General features: G+C 42.1%; 2 protein-coding genes across 3 annotated transcripts in view; one reads left to right on the plus strand and one right to left on the minus strand.

Moving 5' to 3' along the window:
- Positions 1–433: 433 nt before the first annotated feature.
- On the minus strand, positions 434–8,653 carry TTF1 (transcription termination factor 1). 2 transcript variants are annotated; one of them, XM_015879148.1, is made up of 11 exons: positions 8,614–8,653; positions 7,230–8,280; positions 6,408–6,646; positions 5,850–6,035; positions 4,370–4,448; positions 3,981–4,111; positions 3,339–3,567; positions 2,960–3,049; positions 2,688–2,753; positions 1,943–2,028; positions 434–1,483 (listed from the first exon to the last, which is right to left on the minus strand). In XM_015879148.1, the coding sequence occupies exons 2-11, from the start codon at positions 8,081–8,083 to the stop codon at positions 1,320–1,322; spliced, it is 2,124 nt and encodes a 707-aa protein (XP_015734634.1). In that variant the 5' UTR covers positions 8,084–8,280; positions 8,614–8,653; the 3' UTR covers positions 434–1,319. The 2 variants fall into 2 exon arrangements, with proteins under 2 accessions (XP_015734634.1, XP_015734633.1); XM_015879147.1 differs by having other exon boundaries at positions 8,569–8,637.
- Positions 8,654–8,726: 73 nt separating this feature from the next.
- Positions 8,727–20,134, plus strand: part of CFAP77 (cilia and flagella associated protein 77) — a 50,109-nt gene continuing 38,701 nt past the window's right edge. The window contains exon 1 of the mRNA XM_015879152.2: positions 8,727–8,989. Coding sequence (XP_015734638.1) covers positions 8,876–8,989 — 114 coding nt within the window. The 5' untranslated portion in view covers positions 8,727–8,875. The remainder of the gene's footprint in view (positions 8,990–20,134) is intronic.

Below are 20,134 nucleotides of genomic sequence, written 5' to 3' on the forward strand. Positions count from 1 at the left end.
AATGACTTCTTAAATGCTGTTTCTCCGTTGAGGAATCTATCAGCAAAACTCTTCCTTTAGAATTTTGCCTTTAAACAGGTATAAAATCAATCCTGTTGTGGAGGTGTGAGCTTATTGCTGTGAGATCTACCCTGCAATATCTGCAACCAATCTGTTGTGCTCTACCCCACACAAATAGATTTAGACCATGTTCATTCAGGAAAAAAAGTAGGATGAATAAGTACAGACAGCTTATATTTAAAATTCAAATACTTCAACTTTTAACCTCCAAAGCTGCCAGGCAAGCTGGACTGAAAACTTGCCCTTATAGAGGCAGTTGATCTCATGCAGCATCCTGTCTGTCCCATAGAATCTCATTGTTTTCAGAAGGACTAAAGCCAGACCACACTTAACATGGAGAGTTCCCATGTAACATCCTTTGCTACACAACAGCCAAGAAAACACTCACACAAGGCCTTTATTCAAAAGCCTTTAAAACTTTTCATTGACAATTATTAAAGAAGGAAATTCTCACTTAAAATGAGCAACACGAAGCATTATGTCAGAACCAATTATTGTATGCTTCTAACACAGCATTTATGAAATATAAACAGACCATACAAATACTTTATACTAACAGTAAAATTCTATTACATTCACTGAGTCGGTTTACAAATAACTTTTAGGCAAATTATTAAAAGATCATACAAATACGAGGTGCAACCTCCACTATATCCTTCTTTCATATCAAAATGTAAAAACTCGCCTTGGTGCAATAGAAAAATATTTATGTGCATATATATATATATATATATATGTATATACATACACACAGTCTGTTTTCTCTCCATATTCCGGATATTAACAAAAACATTTTAATGCTACCTTCTGATTTACATAAAATGATGGTACAATTTATGACCACAATGGAGAAAAATCCCTTTCCTCTAAAATAGGTTAAATCTTCAACAAAAAGCATGATATCACACAGATGTGCTGCTTCCATCATCACACATGCCTGAAGATATGTTTATATTTTAGAGTTAAGGTCAGAGTAAAATTTCAAATTCCACAAAATAAAGCAGTAGAAAAAAATTATCTGTTTTTGAAACTTTCAGAAAGAAATTTGGTAGCAATTAGAAAAGGACTTTTAAAACAAAGCTAAATTATGGTAACCAAAGGTGGCACAAAAAAGCTGTATCTTCCATAAAAGCAGATGTGCTTATATTCTTGCTTTTCCATTATTTTATAGCCCATGTACCCGCAGTTGTTGATCTGCACCCCCTTTCCAGCAGATCCCTTTGGCAGTTAAATACTCAGTTAAATTGTTTTTAAGGCAGTCAGTCGTCGCTGTCTTCACTGGAGTTGAAAACTTCACTGAGTTGGAAAACCTGTTTCTTTGGATTGCCTGTCGAGTCACTAGAGTTCTCCTGTTTCCCTTTCCTCTTTTCCAACTTTTGTTCAAATTCTGGCAGCGTCTTTTCAAAAAGATGATCAATGATTTCTTTGAAAAAAGAAAAAGGAGTCTTAACAGAATCTGTTCAGAGCTGGATCCCTTAAGGAGAAAGGATCTCACAGGCAGAATTTGTTTTGTCAGTGTTAAATGCAAATATCTTACTATTGCATGCTAACTATAATGACTGCAGCATAGATCAGACATACATGTATATTAAAACATAAACCAAAAAAGCATGGTCAAAACTTCTTATAGTTGAGGTACTAAATAGAAGGGATTGATGAGCACTGTGTAAAGATGCAAATAAAAGGAAACTCTTACAATGCACTAAAAAGGAAAAGAAACAAAACATTTAGCAAAATAAGTAATAACACCACTAAGCCTGTGGTATTAGATAAATGGCTTAAGAGAGAAAACCTAAAGAAGCATGCAGTGAAATAGAAGGTGTAACCTCTTAGATTGGAACAAAAAGTTTAAGGAGTATATAAAAGCAGCTGGGAAACTAACCAGAAAAAGTCTTTGATCGCCAAAAAGGAACATAGGAGACTTTTAGCTTGTAAAATCTTGCTTGAACGTAGCTTCCAGGAACGTCTCTGAAAAGACAAGAGTTGAAAGACACAATAGTGCAATGGATCACAACTGACTCTACTTGAGTTACCAGTTCCTGAGAATGACACTGGTCAAACACTTAACTTTGCTTCAGGTAGAAAGCACAGTCTGCAAATCCTAATACAGACAAGTTTTCAAGGTATCAATTCCCCTTAATGTAAGCACCTAAAGCATATCATTACACATATTCATCACCTAGTTAGTAAATAGAAATAACAAAGCTGAAAAAACTGGAAAACATCAAGAGAATCACATTACAGCATCAGTAATTTTATGTTCAATTTTTTCTTTGTTTGGAAGAAGACTTCTACTCTATCACACATTCCAATAATTGCCCCTTTTGCTATTTGCTGAGGTGCATTTGGAAACGTCCTTTATCAAAACTTCAGCACTATGTGATATGGTTTTAGTAAACAAAAAAACACAAGGAGCAGAATAACAGGATTTCCTGAAGTGGGTAAAATTAAGTTTCAAAGCTGCTAGACATGATTGATTGTGCACTGCTATGCAAGGATATATAATTGCACATTATCAAATTAGATAGTATTTTTTTGTGGTTGCAGAATGTTGATTCCTTTGAGGAATTTAGGACAGTCTGCTTCAACTATCTTTTGTATCTGTAAGAAAAGAAAAGAGTTTTTACCCAATAATATCACTGAGTTTTTCCCAGTTTATTTCATTAGCATCTTCCACTTTCATTTCATACAACCTAGGAACAAAACAGAAGCAGTTTGTAGGCAGAATTCAATAAATAATTCAGTAAGGTTCACAGCTCCCCCAGTCAGAAGTTAAAGGACTTTTTGTCCAGAGAGTGGTATGAAACCAGAGGCACACAGCTCGCAACCATCATGCTTTTATACCACCACTCTCAACAGTAAGAGATCCATAAAACATACCAGTAACTCTCAACTATACCTTTTAATAAGGTTGATGCTGGCTTGTAATCCTTTGGTCCCCTTGTATAACTGCTGCCCTTTGGTAATCTTGTTGGTTAAAATCGAAGTCCTTTAAAACACATAAAAAAGGTTCCTATTATTTCATGACATTTTGGGCATCTAAAGGAAGCGACTTCAAGATGCCACTGAAACAGCAACAAAGCAGCAGCAATCAGGCCTTGAGACCACAGCAATGATAAAACTTAGCACAACTGGCAAGGAGTTGTTTAAGTGTCTCTCTTTGTAGTCTCCAAACCTATTGCCTATCCTACCAAACATCATATTACAAACTTTTGCACAATGGGGTTAAATAATCCCAAGAACAGACTTCGCTCTCTCAATCTAGTATAAAGCCTTACCATTTCTGCTTACATTGTCTCCAATACCTAGTGCCCACTTTAGTTTCAATCTCAGTCCATGGTAATTTCTGGAGGAGTTTCTCACGGTCAATCTGGAGACTTCTATGTGATTTTTTTGACGATGAAAGAGAATTTGCATTTTCCGGTTCCATTCTTCTTACAATCACTTCCTCCACCGCACGCATCAACTTCTGGGTCTCCTCCTTTGACCAACGGCCATAATTAATCGCTGAAATTGAAAAATATTCATTGTTAGGACATAATTTATCATACATTATTAGGAAAAAATGCTTCACTTTGCCATATTTTTATTTAAAGGATCAATTTTTTTACCTGCTTCCCAGAAACACTTCTGCATACCAGATGTGAGAGGAAAATTCAGCCTAATGAGACTTCAACTTAAAGAACAGCACCAGCTCCTATCTCCTATATCTGAAGACCCTGCTGAGGAATTCCTCGCATCCTCCCCACGATAGCATTCAGACATCAGAAGGGTCAACTCCATTTAAGAAAACTGCATTTGTTCCACCTCCTCATCCTCCCATCCCACCCTTTGTTTTCCTTTTCACTCAGATTTGAGACTGCTAAAGCCTTTTAAACTAAAATACACAGAATGAATTATTGTTCTTAAAAACTACATACATGACTTGATTTCAGAGTATTTCCTGGCAACGGAGAGATTGGAACGGGACATCATCTCAGCAATCTTCTTCCAGTCATTGCCATGAAGAGCATAATACTTCTTCAATTTTTCTTTTTCTTCTTTAGTATACCTAATAGAAGAAATGGACACAGTTTCACGTGCAAATTCAAACCCTTCCAACATCATAAGTGAGATACTTACTACAGTTTCAAGTCACGCTTTATACTGGAGGGATTTATAGCACTAGTTAGAAAAATGAATTGCCCATTAAGTTACAGTAACCAGCAGAAATTTGGGATGATTTTAATTATATCCACATTTAACAAACATATAAACATCAGAGAATGCTATCAACCTTCTTTTAAACTCTTTCAAATTACTGGCTTACCTCCCTTTGTAATTATTTGGGTCAAATATCTTCCTCGCTCGGTAATATATAAGTCTCCAGGCTCGTGGTATGCCCTCAGCTGGAAGGTAAATGATTCCATTTTAAGAAACATTTTTTACACTGGTGAGGCAGCTTTAAAAAAAGAAGTATTTTTATGACTCTGCTTTTAATCACAGAATCTCTCCATTCAAGTGACAGTACTCTACAGTGCTTCAGAAACTGCACAGGAAATAGTGTGGATAGAATCTCCTGAAGGGTTTCTAAGATGTAATAGTTACAGCCATAGTAAGATTACACATACTGACAGCTGGTACATAGTTCCGTGGGTATGTAGGTGAATATCCAAAACTGAACTTTTGAACTCTGAAGCACAAATCTACTATTCTAAAGCTAAATCTACTGCTCCAAAGCTTCCAGTTTGGATGGACTGGGTGTACATTTTCATAACATGTGGATCATATGCAAGTAGCTTATTGAATTGTCCTCCTAATAAAAAGGCACGAGGCAGCCACCCATCAGGAGGCCAAGCACTTTTGCATGCTGACTATTTCGACTCTGAAAATCAGAGAATGGAGGCATTCAGAAAAAAGAAAGTGAAGATCCTGGCTGAAGGAAAGATCCTTGAAGTGGAGAAAGATCCACAGAGATAAACACACCGAGGAACACCTAACAACTGTGGCCAAGACTGCTAACAGCAGTTGGCATAACACCAATGTTACTTCCTCCCAAATGTTCCCAGAGCAGAAGTGGTGTCTCAGATGAGAAGTCAACACCATGCCAGTGTGACAACACAGATCTAGTTCGTGAAATCTTCAAGAAGAACCAAAGTATCCAATCCAAAGGTTATCATTTACTTTGTCTTGCCTGTGCTAATGATACAGAGCACTGCATGGTGAGCCACTGAGAAAAGGCTCTGAGCAGCTTCACCAGGGACATAACAAAATGAATATATTTGCTATAGAAAGCAGGAAAGTTTCCTAGCCATGAGAAGTCCAACAACTAAAGTGAGGAATAAAGAAGAGATGGTGCCTCTTGCAAACAGAATCTCATTAGTTGGAATCTTATTTGCTTTCCCCACATTTTGGAATACTAACTACCCTGGTTAATGACTTCATTTCTTCCTGCCTATGGCATCACCGGATGTTGAACACTTCAGACAGGATCAAATAATTCCCTCCCATTGATAAATGACTAAACTTAGTTACAGTCTAGTGAATAATGTACCTTAAGCCACAAAACCCAAATGCAGGTTTGCACATGCTGCTAATCATGATAAAAAGTTCATTCTTAACGTCTTCCTGTCCTAGAACAAATAATAAGAACAGTACACTGTGCAATTACCTCAGCAACGTGTTCCTTTTTTTTTGCCAAATCTATTAACTTTAGTGCTTTTCAATAATAACTTTCTAAAAAGAAAAGAGATATCACCAGTTTGTGGAATGTAACACTGAAATATATGAGACAGAGCTTTGATGCTTACCAAGCTTTTCACAAAAAAGATGCTTTATTTTTAGGCGACTGATAGCTTCTTTCTCTTCTGGATACCTCGAGGTAAACAAAAGCTTTTCTGCACTGTCTATCCCAGTAATTGATAAGAATTCTTCAACATTTTTCCTGATTTGATTATTTTCCTTCTGGGAAAATCTGCCAAACTTGATAGGGATACCTAAAATAGAAAGAAACTTTTATTAAAAATAAATAAATAAAATAGCCTTAAGTACGTCATACTTCAAGATAACAAAGATGGTTTAGCAAACATAACAGAAGATCAACAAATACAGAAAGTAAAATGGCACGTGGAAGAGAAAGAAAACCGGAGGTGGGAGCGGGTAATTTAAGCATACACTGAACTGGAATTTGCTGACAAAGTAGGAGATGCTACAAAACAGAGCAACAAAAAACATGCTCACTAGAATCAAATATACTGCAACAAGAGCATGCTGCTTGTGAGAGGACACAAAAGAAAGCTATTTCCCCTCTGTCAAAAGGTCAGCACGGCTCCACACTTCTTCACTGCTGCATTCTTCTGAGGTCTCACCTTGTTTTTTAAACTGTTTAAATCTCAATAGGTCTCTTCCAGCCATTTTTCTGATTGAATGGTCGGACAATTGACCCACATGAGGAATAAACTCCTCCAATTCTTGTTTTGCAGTATCTAAATCCAAGACTGTCAACGACTGCAGGAACTCTTCATCCTCCGGACTGAGCTCCTCCATGGTTTCAGTAAACGAATTATTCTGGTCCTCCTTTTCATTTGATGTTGTGTTTTTTGGTGTCCTGATTAAAAAAATAAGAAGCATTAAAACAAACAAACAAACCAACCCACCGACAGTAGAGCTCCAAAACAGAGACCATTCGAATCTCTACAATTAAAAGTACAAACACATTAATTAATTAAAGAATAAGGACTATTTCAGACACTCATACACTCCATCCCAGCAGAAGCCTGTTCATACAGATGTAATTTGTTATGACATTTCAATGTTTACAGTATTCAGTTTCTGAAATCAGCCCCTCAGAGAACTCTTACACATAGACACACATAAGTAATAGTGGCTTTTGATATCAGTGGCAACGCAGAACATTTGTTTGTTATGAATGCTCTTACTATCAAAAAATACTTTTATTATTGTTGCCTTTATTCTACATTAGTGCAAACAGTAACATATTCTTACAAACTTTCACTGTATATTCACAAAATACCTAAGGTCTAAAAGCAGGATTCTACTATCTTAATATAACATTCAGGTTTTAAAGCTGTTTCTAAAGATGCAATAGAGGCTGAAGAAAGATCTGGGACTCAAATACTGCAAAATAAACCAATTTAAGTGGAGTAGGGGAAAAATACATCTAAACTTACATTGCGTCAGAATCTGAAGAGCTGTCTTCCGTGATGTAAGCCCTGCTTTTTACAACCTTTGCAGCCCATCTGGACTTCTTAGCTTCTTCAGGACTGGGGAAATCAGTGGGTGCATCCTTAGGATCCTCAGTGACAGCAGAAGCACCACAGGCACTGCCTCCACACTGTGATGCTGCCACACCACCCTTACGCGTGGTGGATGGTGACTCCGTATCCTCCCCTCGCTTCTTTTGGTGTGGATGTGTTGGAAATGACTGATCAAAGGATACATCGGTGTCCTCCTGTGTATCCTGGCTACTGCTTGCTTTTCTCTTCTTCTTTTTGAGCCTTTCACTGCCAGTTTTACTGTGTGTTTCTGAAGCAGGCGACTCGCTTACCCCATCCTCTTCTGCCAACGTTTGTTTTCTTCTCTTCTTCGCAGACTTTTTAAAACACACATTATCAGCATCGTTCTCCTGACAACTATCAACACAGTTCTGATCTACGGGGACAGAGCCTACGTCATCACTGTGACTATCCAGACTCTCACTGAGCTTCCGCTTCTTTTTTTTCTTTCTCTTTTGGGAAGCATCCATCACAGTTTCACTACCATCTTCATGTTTCAGTTCTGCAATAGAATGATCTACCAGAGGCTGCTGCTCCTCTCCCTTGTTTTTCTTCTTCTTCTTCTTCTTTTTAGGGACGTCACTGCTCCACGCAGCATGATCTTCAGAGAGCTGCGGGGAAGCACAGCTGAGCTCTGTATCCTGAATGCTTCCATCCTCATGGTCCACGTCGGATCGTTTGTATTTTTTCTTTTTCTTTTTGTGAGAATCCCAAACGGGTAAAGCAGCACCGTTTGCTTTTTCCATCATGCTTTTTTTTCCTTGCCTTCAATCTGACTCAAGCACTCAATACTACGTGCATACTATACTCCCATACAGGAGATAAAGCCTATAGAGCTGCTGTAGAACCACTCAGCACTGGGTGAGGAGGAAACAGAGCAACCACGTGCTTGGCAGCAGAGCAAACTTTGCAGGGTGAATGCATGGACACAGTGCATCCCAGCCTCCTGGAACAACACACACTTCGTTAGCATTAAGTTGACTTGGAATAACGCTGCTATGCTCAGCACCCACAGTCTAACAACACTACAGCACTGAAGCATTAAGTTTTATACTCAGAAGCTCTTAGCCACGCTTTAGTTCTGTGAGCAGCCGTGCCGGTACCGGCAGCTCCATACCAAAACCCGACAGTTAGAACCTTATAACAGGAAAAAACGACAAGCAAACAGCGACAAGCAAACAGCCCCAACCCACAGCCCAACCCGCATCCCATCCCCTCCATCCCACGCCGTTACCCCCAAGCCGGGCTCGACCCCACGCCGCCCAGCACCGCCACTCACGTGTCCGCCCCGCTTCACTACCCACCCCGCTCTTCCCGTTCCGGCGGAAGCGTTCCTACCCGGAACCATCACATCAGCGCACCCACGGCGTGCTGGTTACTAGGAGACGGAGCCACGCCGTTCTGCCCCCCCCCCCCCTTCAAGGCCGGCCCGCCCCGAGCGCCCCGCGGATCAGCGGGGCGGTATCTTGTCTCTTTTTTTTTTTTTTTACCCTTTTTTAACCCATTTCTTTCACCTGTCGCCCCCCCGGAGCGGTCTCAGAATGTCGGGACCCCCTCGGTATCCTCTGAGCCTGGCGGAGGTTGAAGCTGGCAGCGATAACGAGCGGTTGGGGGTGGTCCGGGACAGTATGCTGCGCAACCCCAGGATCCTCAAGGTGAGATCCCGATCAACCCCATCCCGTTACACCGAAATACAGCGGCTGAAGTGCTGCCATCTCCCCCTGGGTGGCACTGCGGCCCCGCTCGGCTGTGGCTGCTATGGGGTGTCCTGGAGCAATACCATCTTCCCTATCCCTCCTCAGTGCTAATTCTGCTTTGTGGTATAAAAACATACACATTTAGATGGTACACGAAGCAGAAACGGCCCTGCAGCCCACTCTGACTGTACAGCTGCTGTAGAGTATCTCAGCAGTGGAATTTCTGAGTGTTTATTAACCATACGGTATTTTATTAAGGTTTATTGCTGCTATCTGGTCAGGTGAAATAAGATTTGGTAAAGTTTTGGGTAAAAGTAGTGATAAATGTTTGTGTTTTAGCATTCTGGACAACTTTTCTTAGTGTTTCTCTGCAAGGCTTCCTAATCTACCCCATAGGGATGTAAAGAGACCTGCAGCCACCTGATGCAATCCTCTATCATAATGTAAGTGAACTAACAACAGGGATGCTTTCACATGCAGAATCAGCAGTAATTTAACCTCACAGCAAACTCTGCTTCCCACCTTCTCAGTACAATCCCACATCACATCACACCCCATCCAATGCCAAAGTGTGCAGTGTGTCCCATGCTGATGGGATGGCACTGATGGTCACACACCCACTGCACCAGCCCTCTGCCACATCCCCTCTTCAAGCTTCCAGCTGCAGTCCTGGGTCTCTTCTCCCTCCAGGGGAGCCGTGGAGGTGCAGTGCTTTGGAGCCAGTGCTGAAGGGGTTGGGCAGTGCTTACACCTGACAGCCAAAGATGTGAAGAATGGGACAAAGGCTTTGAGACGACTGTCACTTGGACAGGTGCTTCTGGCAGCCATGGGAGGGCACTGTAGAATGTACAGCTGGCATTAAGGTGCACTGGGCAGCAAATACACATCGTAAGGCCTAGGAGCGATGGATGGGACGTTTGCTCCCCAGCCTTACTCTGACCAGCACTCAGACCCTGAAACTATTATTCTCTATGGTAGAATATATGGTAGGTTTTAATTAATCACAGAATTAATATTATTAATCAACATGTTTTCTTGCAATATAAAACCAAGGAAAGCATTTCATCAGTAGAAATCTGAGCAAAGCATTTTTTGCTTGCTTTGTTTTCACCAGTAAAAACCTTAGCAAAGCACTTTGCTCAGTAAAGACTTTCTGCAAACTACTCTGTGGTACAAAAATAATCCAGCTCTAGGCAGGAAACTACTTCCCCACTCTTAACCCTCAGCACACCATAATCATCCTCAACAGAGAGCTACCAAAGTCCTTGCCTCACCAGCCTGTAGCAGCACATACACCTGCTGCATGAAGGTAAATGAGGAATCACAGCTGTAAAACTCATACTTCAAAGCATGCTCCTACCAGCTGAAATACAGTTGGGGGACATGAAGAAGGTGGGGGCTGGGAACAGCTCCCTGTGAAACAACTTCTGAGCCCAAACTGAGTCTTGCAATATCAAAAAGAAAAGCTGTTTCAGAAGTACAATTTCAAGGAGGGATAGAAGGGGGCTGAAGAGGCTCAGGACATCTGGTACCCAGAGGAAAGGCTGCTGGAAGTCTTGATCCCCATCACCTGGGCTGCAAGAGAACCAGATGTAACAAATAGAATTTTTCAGAACTATTAGCATCTACAATATTTGCTTTAAAATCTTGTTACTTACATGATGACTTTTGCCAAGCTCTTTTTAAATGCCAGAATATTTAAAAGTCATTTCTCTGAGCTTTGCTCTTCAACCTCAAGGCGGTAAAGGCAGAAACAACTCACCAGATTTCACCCTTTCCTTTAACACCTGTTGAATCTCACCATAAGTGACTTTTGAACTGCTGAGAATTATCGCAAACTCATCTTGATTTCTGGAGACATTCATAGAAAGGAGAGCTGTGAAAATGAACAGCAGCATTTTATCAAATTGTGTCACACCGTGGAAGAAAAAAAGCTCTTCTTACACAAGAGACAAACACAGAATCATAGAACCATTAAGGCTGGATCACTAGGATCATTAAGTCTGACCATCAACACGTCAGTAGGCACGGACTGGGATATGGTGTGGAAAAGGATGCTGACTTCAAGGTACAAACTGCCCACATCGAAAACATCTCTTGCAGCAGTAGTTGTTGAAAGGACAGGCTGCCCAGAATTCTGGATTTCAGGCTTTTATTAATAGACCCAGATTGTAGCAGTAATGGGACTTTGACTTGCCTGTACATTGTGCTCAGCTTTTGAGCCTTTCGCCTCCAATTTGCTCTTAAGACCTCCTCTCCCTGTCCACACAGCTCCTCCAGCTCTCCCCTTGTGGGCATAGGAGGGAGCCAGGTGCTTCTATCTCACCCAGCCCTTCCAGGAGGCACAGCCAGGATACAACACTCTTTTCTTCATCCACATCCACCTTTGTGCAAGGATTGCTCACCTACGCTGGAAAAGAATCTAATAAAATGAAGGCTTTTCTAAAAATAACACCCATTCCTGAATGCTCAGAGCTGTCATGTCTATTAGAAACCACACAGTGTGTGTATAATGGGTGGGACTGACAGAGAACAAAACCATTCCCTCTCTCTAAAGTATGCCAAAAAAGCACTGGCCCTGGTGTCCTGCTCTATCCCCATTGCACACTCCTACCCCTTAGTCTGGGGGTTCACAGCAGCAGCACATGGGCTATGAGCAGCCAGGAGAGCCTAAAGGTAGGAAATGCTGCTGACAGCATCACTGCCATTCACAAGGCAGCTCCTACCATCACTTAGATAACTTCCCTCAGCTGTTAGCTTTGCTGATTTAAAGAACCGTTCCCTAATATTGCTCTCAGCTGTTTGTACTCAATGCTCCTATTCCAAACTTGGTTGGGGACCAGTTCTAATTTGTCCATTGCAGAGGAGAGCAGCCACAAGGACTGTGAGCTGCGGTCAGAATAAGAGCATCTTTTATTTGCTGTTAATTATACTATTTACCTCAAATTGCTACATGTGCTGAGCATCCTGTGCTTTGCTGCTCAGGGGCGCTGAGGATTAATTAGCGTTTATGCAGCATTCTGTGTGCTTATTATTATTATAGCACTCTTACTATTATATTTCCACAGTCTAAGGCCAGCATTGTGCTTTTACAATGTATTCTGAAATGTCTACGCAGTACAGCTCAATAATTCATTAGAGAAATAAGCTAATGAAGGGCTGGTTAGTCAAATAATCATTAGATTTGGTTCCGAGCTTTGTTTTGCCAATGCTCTGACTTCTGAGGGTTTTCTTCTCAGCATGAACTCATTTAAGATTTTAAATGAATTATTTGGTACGCTAAAAATTAAACTCCTTACGAGCTTTAACGCCCTCCCACGTTTTGCACAGACAACACTGAAATAAATCAGCATTTCCGAGAGGTGAGTAAACATTCTGCAGTGGTGAAAATAGTGGGTTCTTCTGGTGGGTGTCTGAAGGCAGGATTCAGGCTGCAGACAGACAGCAATGAGTCAGCGGGCAGAGGGGCAGCAGCAATGCAGGGCACCCGTAGCTGCTCAGCACAAAGATAGGCGTGCGGGATGCAAAAACAAGCAAAAGGGCATTTTGATCCTTTATGTGAACAAAACAATGCAAATTGGTGAGACTAATAAGCCCCGAAACATTACAAGGTGAATGCCTTTCATGTTTGTGAAAATCTTCTGTGTTTATCCGTCTAATACAATGGAAATAAAGCTTCAAAGGCCCTTTGATTTAAAAGTGCATTATTGAAGTCAGCCTGCAAAATAATAACCATTAGACCGAATTGTTGCATTATGACCCTAACGGCAGCGCTGCTGGAGCAAAGAACGCCTGCACAGCCTCTTGCATGAGTTGTTGGCGATATAAAATCAGGGATTAAGCTTAAGGAAGAAAGAATGTTAGACATGAGAAGAAAAAATAAAATGACAAAAAAGGTCACAAATGGGTCCACGTATAAAATGAGGCTGTCGTACTCACAGTGCAACAAGAGCTGCGTCAGGCTATAAATTTTTATGATGGAGCTGGAACTCAGGCTTTATTGTCTCGAAGGTTTAAGAAACTTTGGGAGAGGGCCAGCACCCATTCATGGTGTTGGCCCCAACCCATGCTAAGCCAGGAGATGATTTGCAGGCTAATTCAAATCCAGGACACCATGCAAAATGTCAGGGACATTTGAGTCCCTGTCAAACAGAGGGGAAAGGTTTGTAATAATCCCCAGGGCTCAGAACTGCACATGTCTCACAGTTCTTTTCAGAGTTTATTCTGTCCTGCCATTTCGACCACCAACCTAAGAACGTGCCCTTATCTACAAGCTGTCTTCTGGAGATGCTGAACCCACCAGGCTGGAGGCAGCACCGCCAATCCACTGGGGATGTGTCGGAGCACAGGAAGATCTCTGCCCTTATTTCCTCTGCACCCTCAGCTCCTCACCCATAAGCAACAAATAGCCCTCCTGTTTTGGAAAAGGCACAAGCAAATGTCCCAAGCACTCAGGAGGAGCTGGAGGAGGCTCAGTAAGGGCCCTTCTGAACAGTAGGGCACTGGGTGAGCACCCAAAGGAAAGGCAGAAGGCTCTTCAGTTCTAAACCTTTGCTAAAATCATTTCTCCTCTTTTTATGCAGCATACAGAGCAAACAGGGGTCACTGGGAACAACATTTTCTGCTCCAGGTTTACAAGTTTTTTGCCACGCTTTCCCAAGGGCAGATTGCTTTTCCATGCAAATTCCTGGAGATGCTCTTATGCTTAATTACTGAATTTGAGAAGCCTTTGTCATCTTGCAGGAATTGTTTTGTTCTTGCTTGGCTGCTTACATGGCGCAGATTAGAAATAACATGATTTTCGGAGGTTATTATCTTTGTTAACCATTTACATTTAAAATAAACTACATCATGACTTTTCAACTTGCATTTACTTGAAGGGACATGGACAAGCAAAAGCAGGACCCTATTGCCAGATTTCTTACAACAGCCTTTGAGAAATTTCTCTCCTGGGGCAAATAGCTTTAGTTTGATTTTTTATTTCTAAAGCAAATCAATGTGCAGATTCATACCTAAAAATCTCACAGTGAAAAAAGCCATAGTGTTACTCCTAGGCTGAAAAATCAGAAAGCAAGCAGAATGAAGAGCAAAGTGGGCTGAAAATGAAGAGCATTTTAATGGCAGGTTCGTGTTGCCCGCCCAGGTGGACGAGCGCCTTTGTTTGCAGCAGCTTTGTAACTTCCCAATGTCCCTTTACACTTGCTCCCCTCAGATCACCTTCACGGCTGCTGCACGTTCCCTTTGCTGGTTCCCAGGAGGCTCCAATGGGATGGTGGGGAGGCAGCGGTGACTCCAATAATTGCAGTGCATTACGGCGCGTTAAGGCGCTGAGAGATTCTGAAATGCAAGTTTCTCTGTACACCCCCCATCACGGCCAGCACTGTGCTCTGCCCCTCTGCTCTGCATGGCATGGGGCTGCTCACCAGCCCTGCCTCCGCCATCAGGGAGATCAAATTGGGATCAGATTAGCCCCAGCAATGAAAAGCACAGTCCCAGATCACACTCGCAGTTAGTTAGCATTTAGATAGGCTGGGACAGGGGTCCGTACAATAGGCATCAAAGCTGAACTCTTGGTGCAGCAAGAGGGATTAATTTCTTTAACCAACATGCCTGATCTGGCCTATCTCATTACCCTGCCTTGTCAGTGTCGATGTTAGATTTGATTGAAGATTATACCATTTAGGCCTTTCCCCTGTTTTCCACAGAAATCGGGCCTATTGAATTGCACATTCTTCCATGGGCCCCTGTCAATACTCAGTGGCCTGAGCCTCTAATTCTGCTTCATTTAAACTTCATCAACTTTTCCAATCAAGTGGAAGGATCTGAAATAGGCTCCGTAAGCAGAAAGGCCCTTTTTCCTTTTGTCAGATAATTTATTCTGTTTTCTCCTTCTCTCCCCTCTTCCCCACCTCTTTCTCTTTTTCTTCTTTTCGCTCCCTTTCCCTGATGCTGAAAATGAGATTACAGTATTTAAATGACTATGATAATCAATCGGGGGACCTTGAGCCGAGATTGAGGTTAATTTTTCTTAGCAGAACAAAGAAGCGTGATGCCGCTGGGGAATTGAAGGTGCAATCTGTGTTTCATGCCTGTATTCCTTCCCCCCTCATCCGAAACTGCAGTTTTAGTCATCTTTTCTTGTTACTAACTAGGCAGTTGTGGTGATTTTTAGCAGAGGCAACCCCTAGGAGAGGAAAAATGTAATTTTGGGCCGATAAATAGCTAACAGCCTTCAATCAGCTATTTTAATGGGAAAAAAAAATCACTTCCATGATGCGACTGCAGATGGAATGAAAGTGCTATCACTGCCTTGTTCGTATTTAAACATAATAGGAATCATTTTCAGCAGTGCTGCCCTCCCAGCCTGCACAGTGCAGCTGTGAACTTTGAACCGAGCACCTTTGTCAAGCAGCCACTTGGCAGCTTGCTCGGTTGCCTTGAAAAAGTGGAGAACTTTTGTCACGATCTTACTAATCAGAAATGGAATCACTTACACTCATCTTAAAACTCGCACCGAAATGCCTTGTTAAGTCTTTAGACCGTGCATTTCTAGTTGTAACACAGCAGCATTCGCTTACCTGGATCTCTCCCCTTCCCTTCTATGGAGAGGGAGAAAAAAAACCTGTATATTTCTTTGCTTCCATCCCAGCTGTCTTGTCAGTGTTGTTTTACATGCTGCCACCCAATGTTATCTTTTATTTGTGTCAGGAGAGAGGATTTGACAAGTTCAGTATACAATGTTCATTTGGCAAGGCAAATTTTTCATACCAATTTTGAGTAGAAAATGAAACCATCTTTCAACGGAATGAGCTGCATCATTTTTGGACAGACTTATTATGGGAAGAAGAATTGCAAAACTTTATTTCCCTGCATGATCCCCCCTCCAAAAAAGAAAAACAGAACTGGAAATGAGACATTTAAACACAAAAATAAATACATGTATGAATGTTTGAGCCCATCCATTTGTTTTAGAAATGAAAAATAACCACCGGCTGCTGTCAGGTGGCTGTGGCCTCCTTTTTGTTAATCAGACGCCGCTGAGATGGGTTGCATCATAATGTAGCTTTGCTTCAAATCTTTTAAGCTGTCAGAAAATTGGGGAAGGCAGAGCGACTTTAAAGTTTGTCAGTATTCACCAAGCAGAGCAGTCATTAGCCAACAGCAGCGAGGGCTGAGGGCTGAGGTTGGCAGAGGTGCCCATGGTCTGGGTGAGGAGGGGCCAGGTCCCATTGAGTTTCAAGGGGAGCTGGGTGCTCTGCCTCCCTCAGGCATCCCCAGCGGAACTCCTGGTGGTGCTAAAAGCTCTGAACAGCCCAACTGATGGAAAAAAGCTCATTATGAATCCTGTTCTCTCTGTTCCTGGCTCTCTGTTGTCTGCCTGCATCCCGCGTGTGTTGCGCTTTGCACTGGTGCAGTGGCTTCCCTGTTGAAGAAGCTCTGTGCAGCCCCAACTCAATGGGCTCTGCTCCATGACAGGGACTCCCTGGTGCAATGTCATAGCAAGCTCCCAGCGCACTTAAACATGTATTTTTTTCAGGAAGACCACATGTTCAGAAAAGACCTCATAACCTTCAAACCACGATGAAGTTCGTTTTACACCCAGCATCCCTGCAAGGTTACAAGGTGTAATCTGAAAGCCCCACAGGGCTAAATGTCCTTGTTCTACAAACCCAAAGGACACCCGAGCCTGCAGTGGGAACTGAGATGCTCTTCTATGACTCCCTGTGGATTTTAGCCACAGCAAAAGCAGCAGCAGCCCCAAGATGCCTTTCCAGCCCTATGGACTTGGAAGGAGCTGCATGTGCCTTGGGGTAGTGGTTTGCTCTGATAGCCTTCTATCTTTAAGCAAATGTTGACTCACCACGGGGAAATTAAAACTCCATTAGACATTGCCATATTGTAGAGCAGACCCCATTACAGCAGTCGAGTTGCAATTAATTGGTTTCCGCAGAAATTACTTAATTCTGGGAAGGCACAGATAGATGGGAAGGACAAGGCTGATCTAAACAATAATTTCCTAAAATGATATAATCTAAATAAGCTAATGAAGTGATTACAAAGTTATTAATCTAAATATGAAAAAGAGTCAAAAGAAGATATTGGGTATGTAACAGTTTAGAATGTGCAGTAGATTTAATAACACTCTGGTTAGAGTCAGTATGAGGCAATCAGCATTTGGGTGATGGTTTAGCAGATTAATTATGTTCCATCCAGAAAACTGTCATTTCCAAGTGTTCTGTCTTCTGCTTTTGCTTGCTCTGTTGTTCATGCTGCTTAACTTTTCAACACATAGATGGAAGGGGTTGAATGGATGGCACTGCAGGTTTGGGGATTGGTTGTTGTGGTTTGTTTTTAATTAAGGCTAGCTTGGGATTGGAAAACACAGAGCTGAATAACCACAGAAAGAGACTCCCTTGCATGCAGATAGAATAATTAATCATTTGGAAGTACTGTGGCCTGGGAAGGGTCCTCCGTGCAGGCAGCCCCTCTACAGGGAGCTGCACACTGCATCCATGCCCCAGTGTGTCCCTCTGCCTGCCCAGCTCCCACACTGCTCCTCTGCTGGCATGATCAGGGGGAAGAAGCATTTGTCTTCTGGAGAATAAATAACTAGGCCTTATAAGTCATTAAAAATGTATTATAAGAAAAATACAGTGTGGTTATAAATAGAAAACAAAGCAACTTGTACAAAAACTTTTACAATGACTGTTACTCAGGCTATCATCACAGCTTGTTTTTAAGTGAATTTAGCATCTGTGATCTATGAAGGCTGCTATTGCCTGAAACCTCAGCTCCAGCTCTGGCACAGCACCACTGCCTGTAACCTACCCCAGCTCTGCCCTGAGCATCCAGCACCCGCAGCCACACTCTGTGACCTGCCAGCCTTGTCTCCAGCGCCCCTCACAGTGAGCAGAGGTACAGAGGGGCTGAGTGCTCCCAGACTGGAAAAAATCAAAGTATTTTACTCAGTTTTAATTCATTTACAAAACTGTGTTTGAGAGAATCTGACACGTAGCAGTGATTTCCATAGCACCTCTCTCGGCAAACAGCCATGGATACAGATCTTGGCTTAACATGAAATGAACTGTGTAGCAATGCATTAATCATTCAGAGAGATACCAGTGCTGTCTTTTTTATTACTTATCCAGCAGTTTATGTAGGTAAAGCCATGTACTTCTAGCCTTTCTTGAGGAATATACATACTTTTGAAGCACGCACAAAGTTTGTCAGGGGGAGACAAACTGTGCTTTGTGTTTTCAGATTTGAACGTTACGAGTTTGTGTTCTCTGGGCTGGTGGGCTTTGGCACCCAGAGAAAAAGGTGGTATCTCAGGTTTTCAGCTGACTTCAGCTGTTTGATGTTCTAGCTTTGAAAAATCAAATACTAACTGAGGTCCCAGCATGACTGGTGCTGAAGACTCCATGGTGGAGTACACAGAGCACTTAAACTCCCACATGCATCTAATAGGTTGCTCTAAGGGAAGAACTGGGCTGCCTTTGCTGGACAGTGATGAAGAATTAGGGATCACAGCACACAGCTGTACTGAGGAATCCGTGTTTACATATTCAGGTCAGGGAAAGTAGGCCACAGATCCGGGTGATGAATCCTAACAGTCTGAGTTGTGGTTTAATGGTAAGGAAGAGGTTTTGTGCAACTTGTGTTTTAAGAAATGTGATGTTCCCTTCAGTACTCTGCTGTATGCAAAAGAGCTGCTGCAGCGTGGTTCTCAGAAAGAGCAATTTGTTTGCAGCAGTAAGAAAGTGCCAGGGGCTGGAAAGCACCGCTCAGCAATTCCCAGCACTGGTGTCTTTAGGATCTGGGGTCACGCTGTCCTGTTCGCTTCCATTAACACAGCCCTGAGTCATATCTCCATTTGCATCTAATTCCTGATCAACCATAGTGGCTCAAAGTACTTTCAAAATGAGTCTGTGTACTGCCACTGAAGTCATTCTGTCCTGCTCCAGAAGTGGGATGTGTCACAGGGGTGCGAGGGCAACCAGATTTCCTCTTCTGCATGGATGTGTGCTCATGTCTGCGCTCTCAGGCATGGAAACAGCTGGGAGAAAACACTAGCAGAGCATTTCCTAACAGAGCACACTGATTGGATGTGCTTCTGCCAAATGATGAAACTCAGCAAGTAATGACTGAAAAAAGCAACTTCTTTTTTTATGAAATGTGTGTTCTAAAGTTCTTTTGAAGCCAAACTTGCAGGAACCTCTTACTAAAATGCTCCCCCAGACTCCCCGGTAGCGGTCTGGTCCCTCACCTCCCTCCTGCAAGGCTGTTTGCGTGCAGCAGTCCCTTTAATTTGAGACTTTAACAAGGAATTCTAAATGAGGACATTGGAAAACCTGTGATCCTATCTACCATGTCTATCCCATCAGATGTGGCTCTGTGCTTTCACTGCCTTGCAAACAAAGGGGAAGAAAGTTGAACACATGGTATCCTCAGCTAGAAAGGGCTTTGCTGTAAGAGGATATTGAGTTGTTTCATAAAGCCCAATATTACGCTTGAATTATGCCTGAATAAGGAGAAAGGACATTGTTAAAGAGCCCTAAACATTGACCGTAGTGGATCTTCTTTCTTCCAAACCCTTCAGTGATGTTGTTTTTGGCTGTTAATGATTTGGTATTGTATTTATAAGCCAGCAGGGTAATCCAGAGAGCAGCAGGAGGGGCAGTTGCCTTAAATAAAGCTTTACAATGCTGCTAATTAAAATGATCCTTCCTCTCCCTGTGATGACTAATGAGACAGAAAGAAGAACTGGGGAGGGTTAATGAAAATGTTGCCATGAGATTCCCTATTTTTAATTGGTCTTTTTAATGTTTTAATCTCCTTTATGGTGCAGGGGTGGAAATGGAGATATTGTCTTTCAACCTTTCTTGTACCGTGCCCAATAGGATTGTAATGCATGGCCTTAGAAAGGGACATTTTCTTTTTTATAACCAAACTATAACCAAACATCTGAGCCCAAGTGTGTGAATGTGATGAGATGGAAGAACCAATTTTGGACTTAACTGAGAACAGAAACAAGAAATGTGAAATCTGTTTTTAAGCTCATCTTCCAAAACTCCAAGGGAGCATTAGTACCCTGAGGACTGA

The sequence above is a fragment of the Coturnix japonica genome, chromosome 17 (genome assembly GCF_001577835.2).
Source record: "Coturnix japonica isolate 7356 chromosome 17, Coturnix japonica 2.1, whole genome shotgun sequence".
Taxonomy (NCBI): Eukaryota; Metazoa; Chordata; class Aves; order Galliformes; family Phasianidae; genus Coturnix; species Coturnix japonica.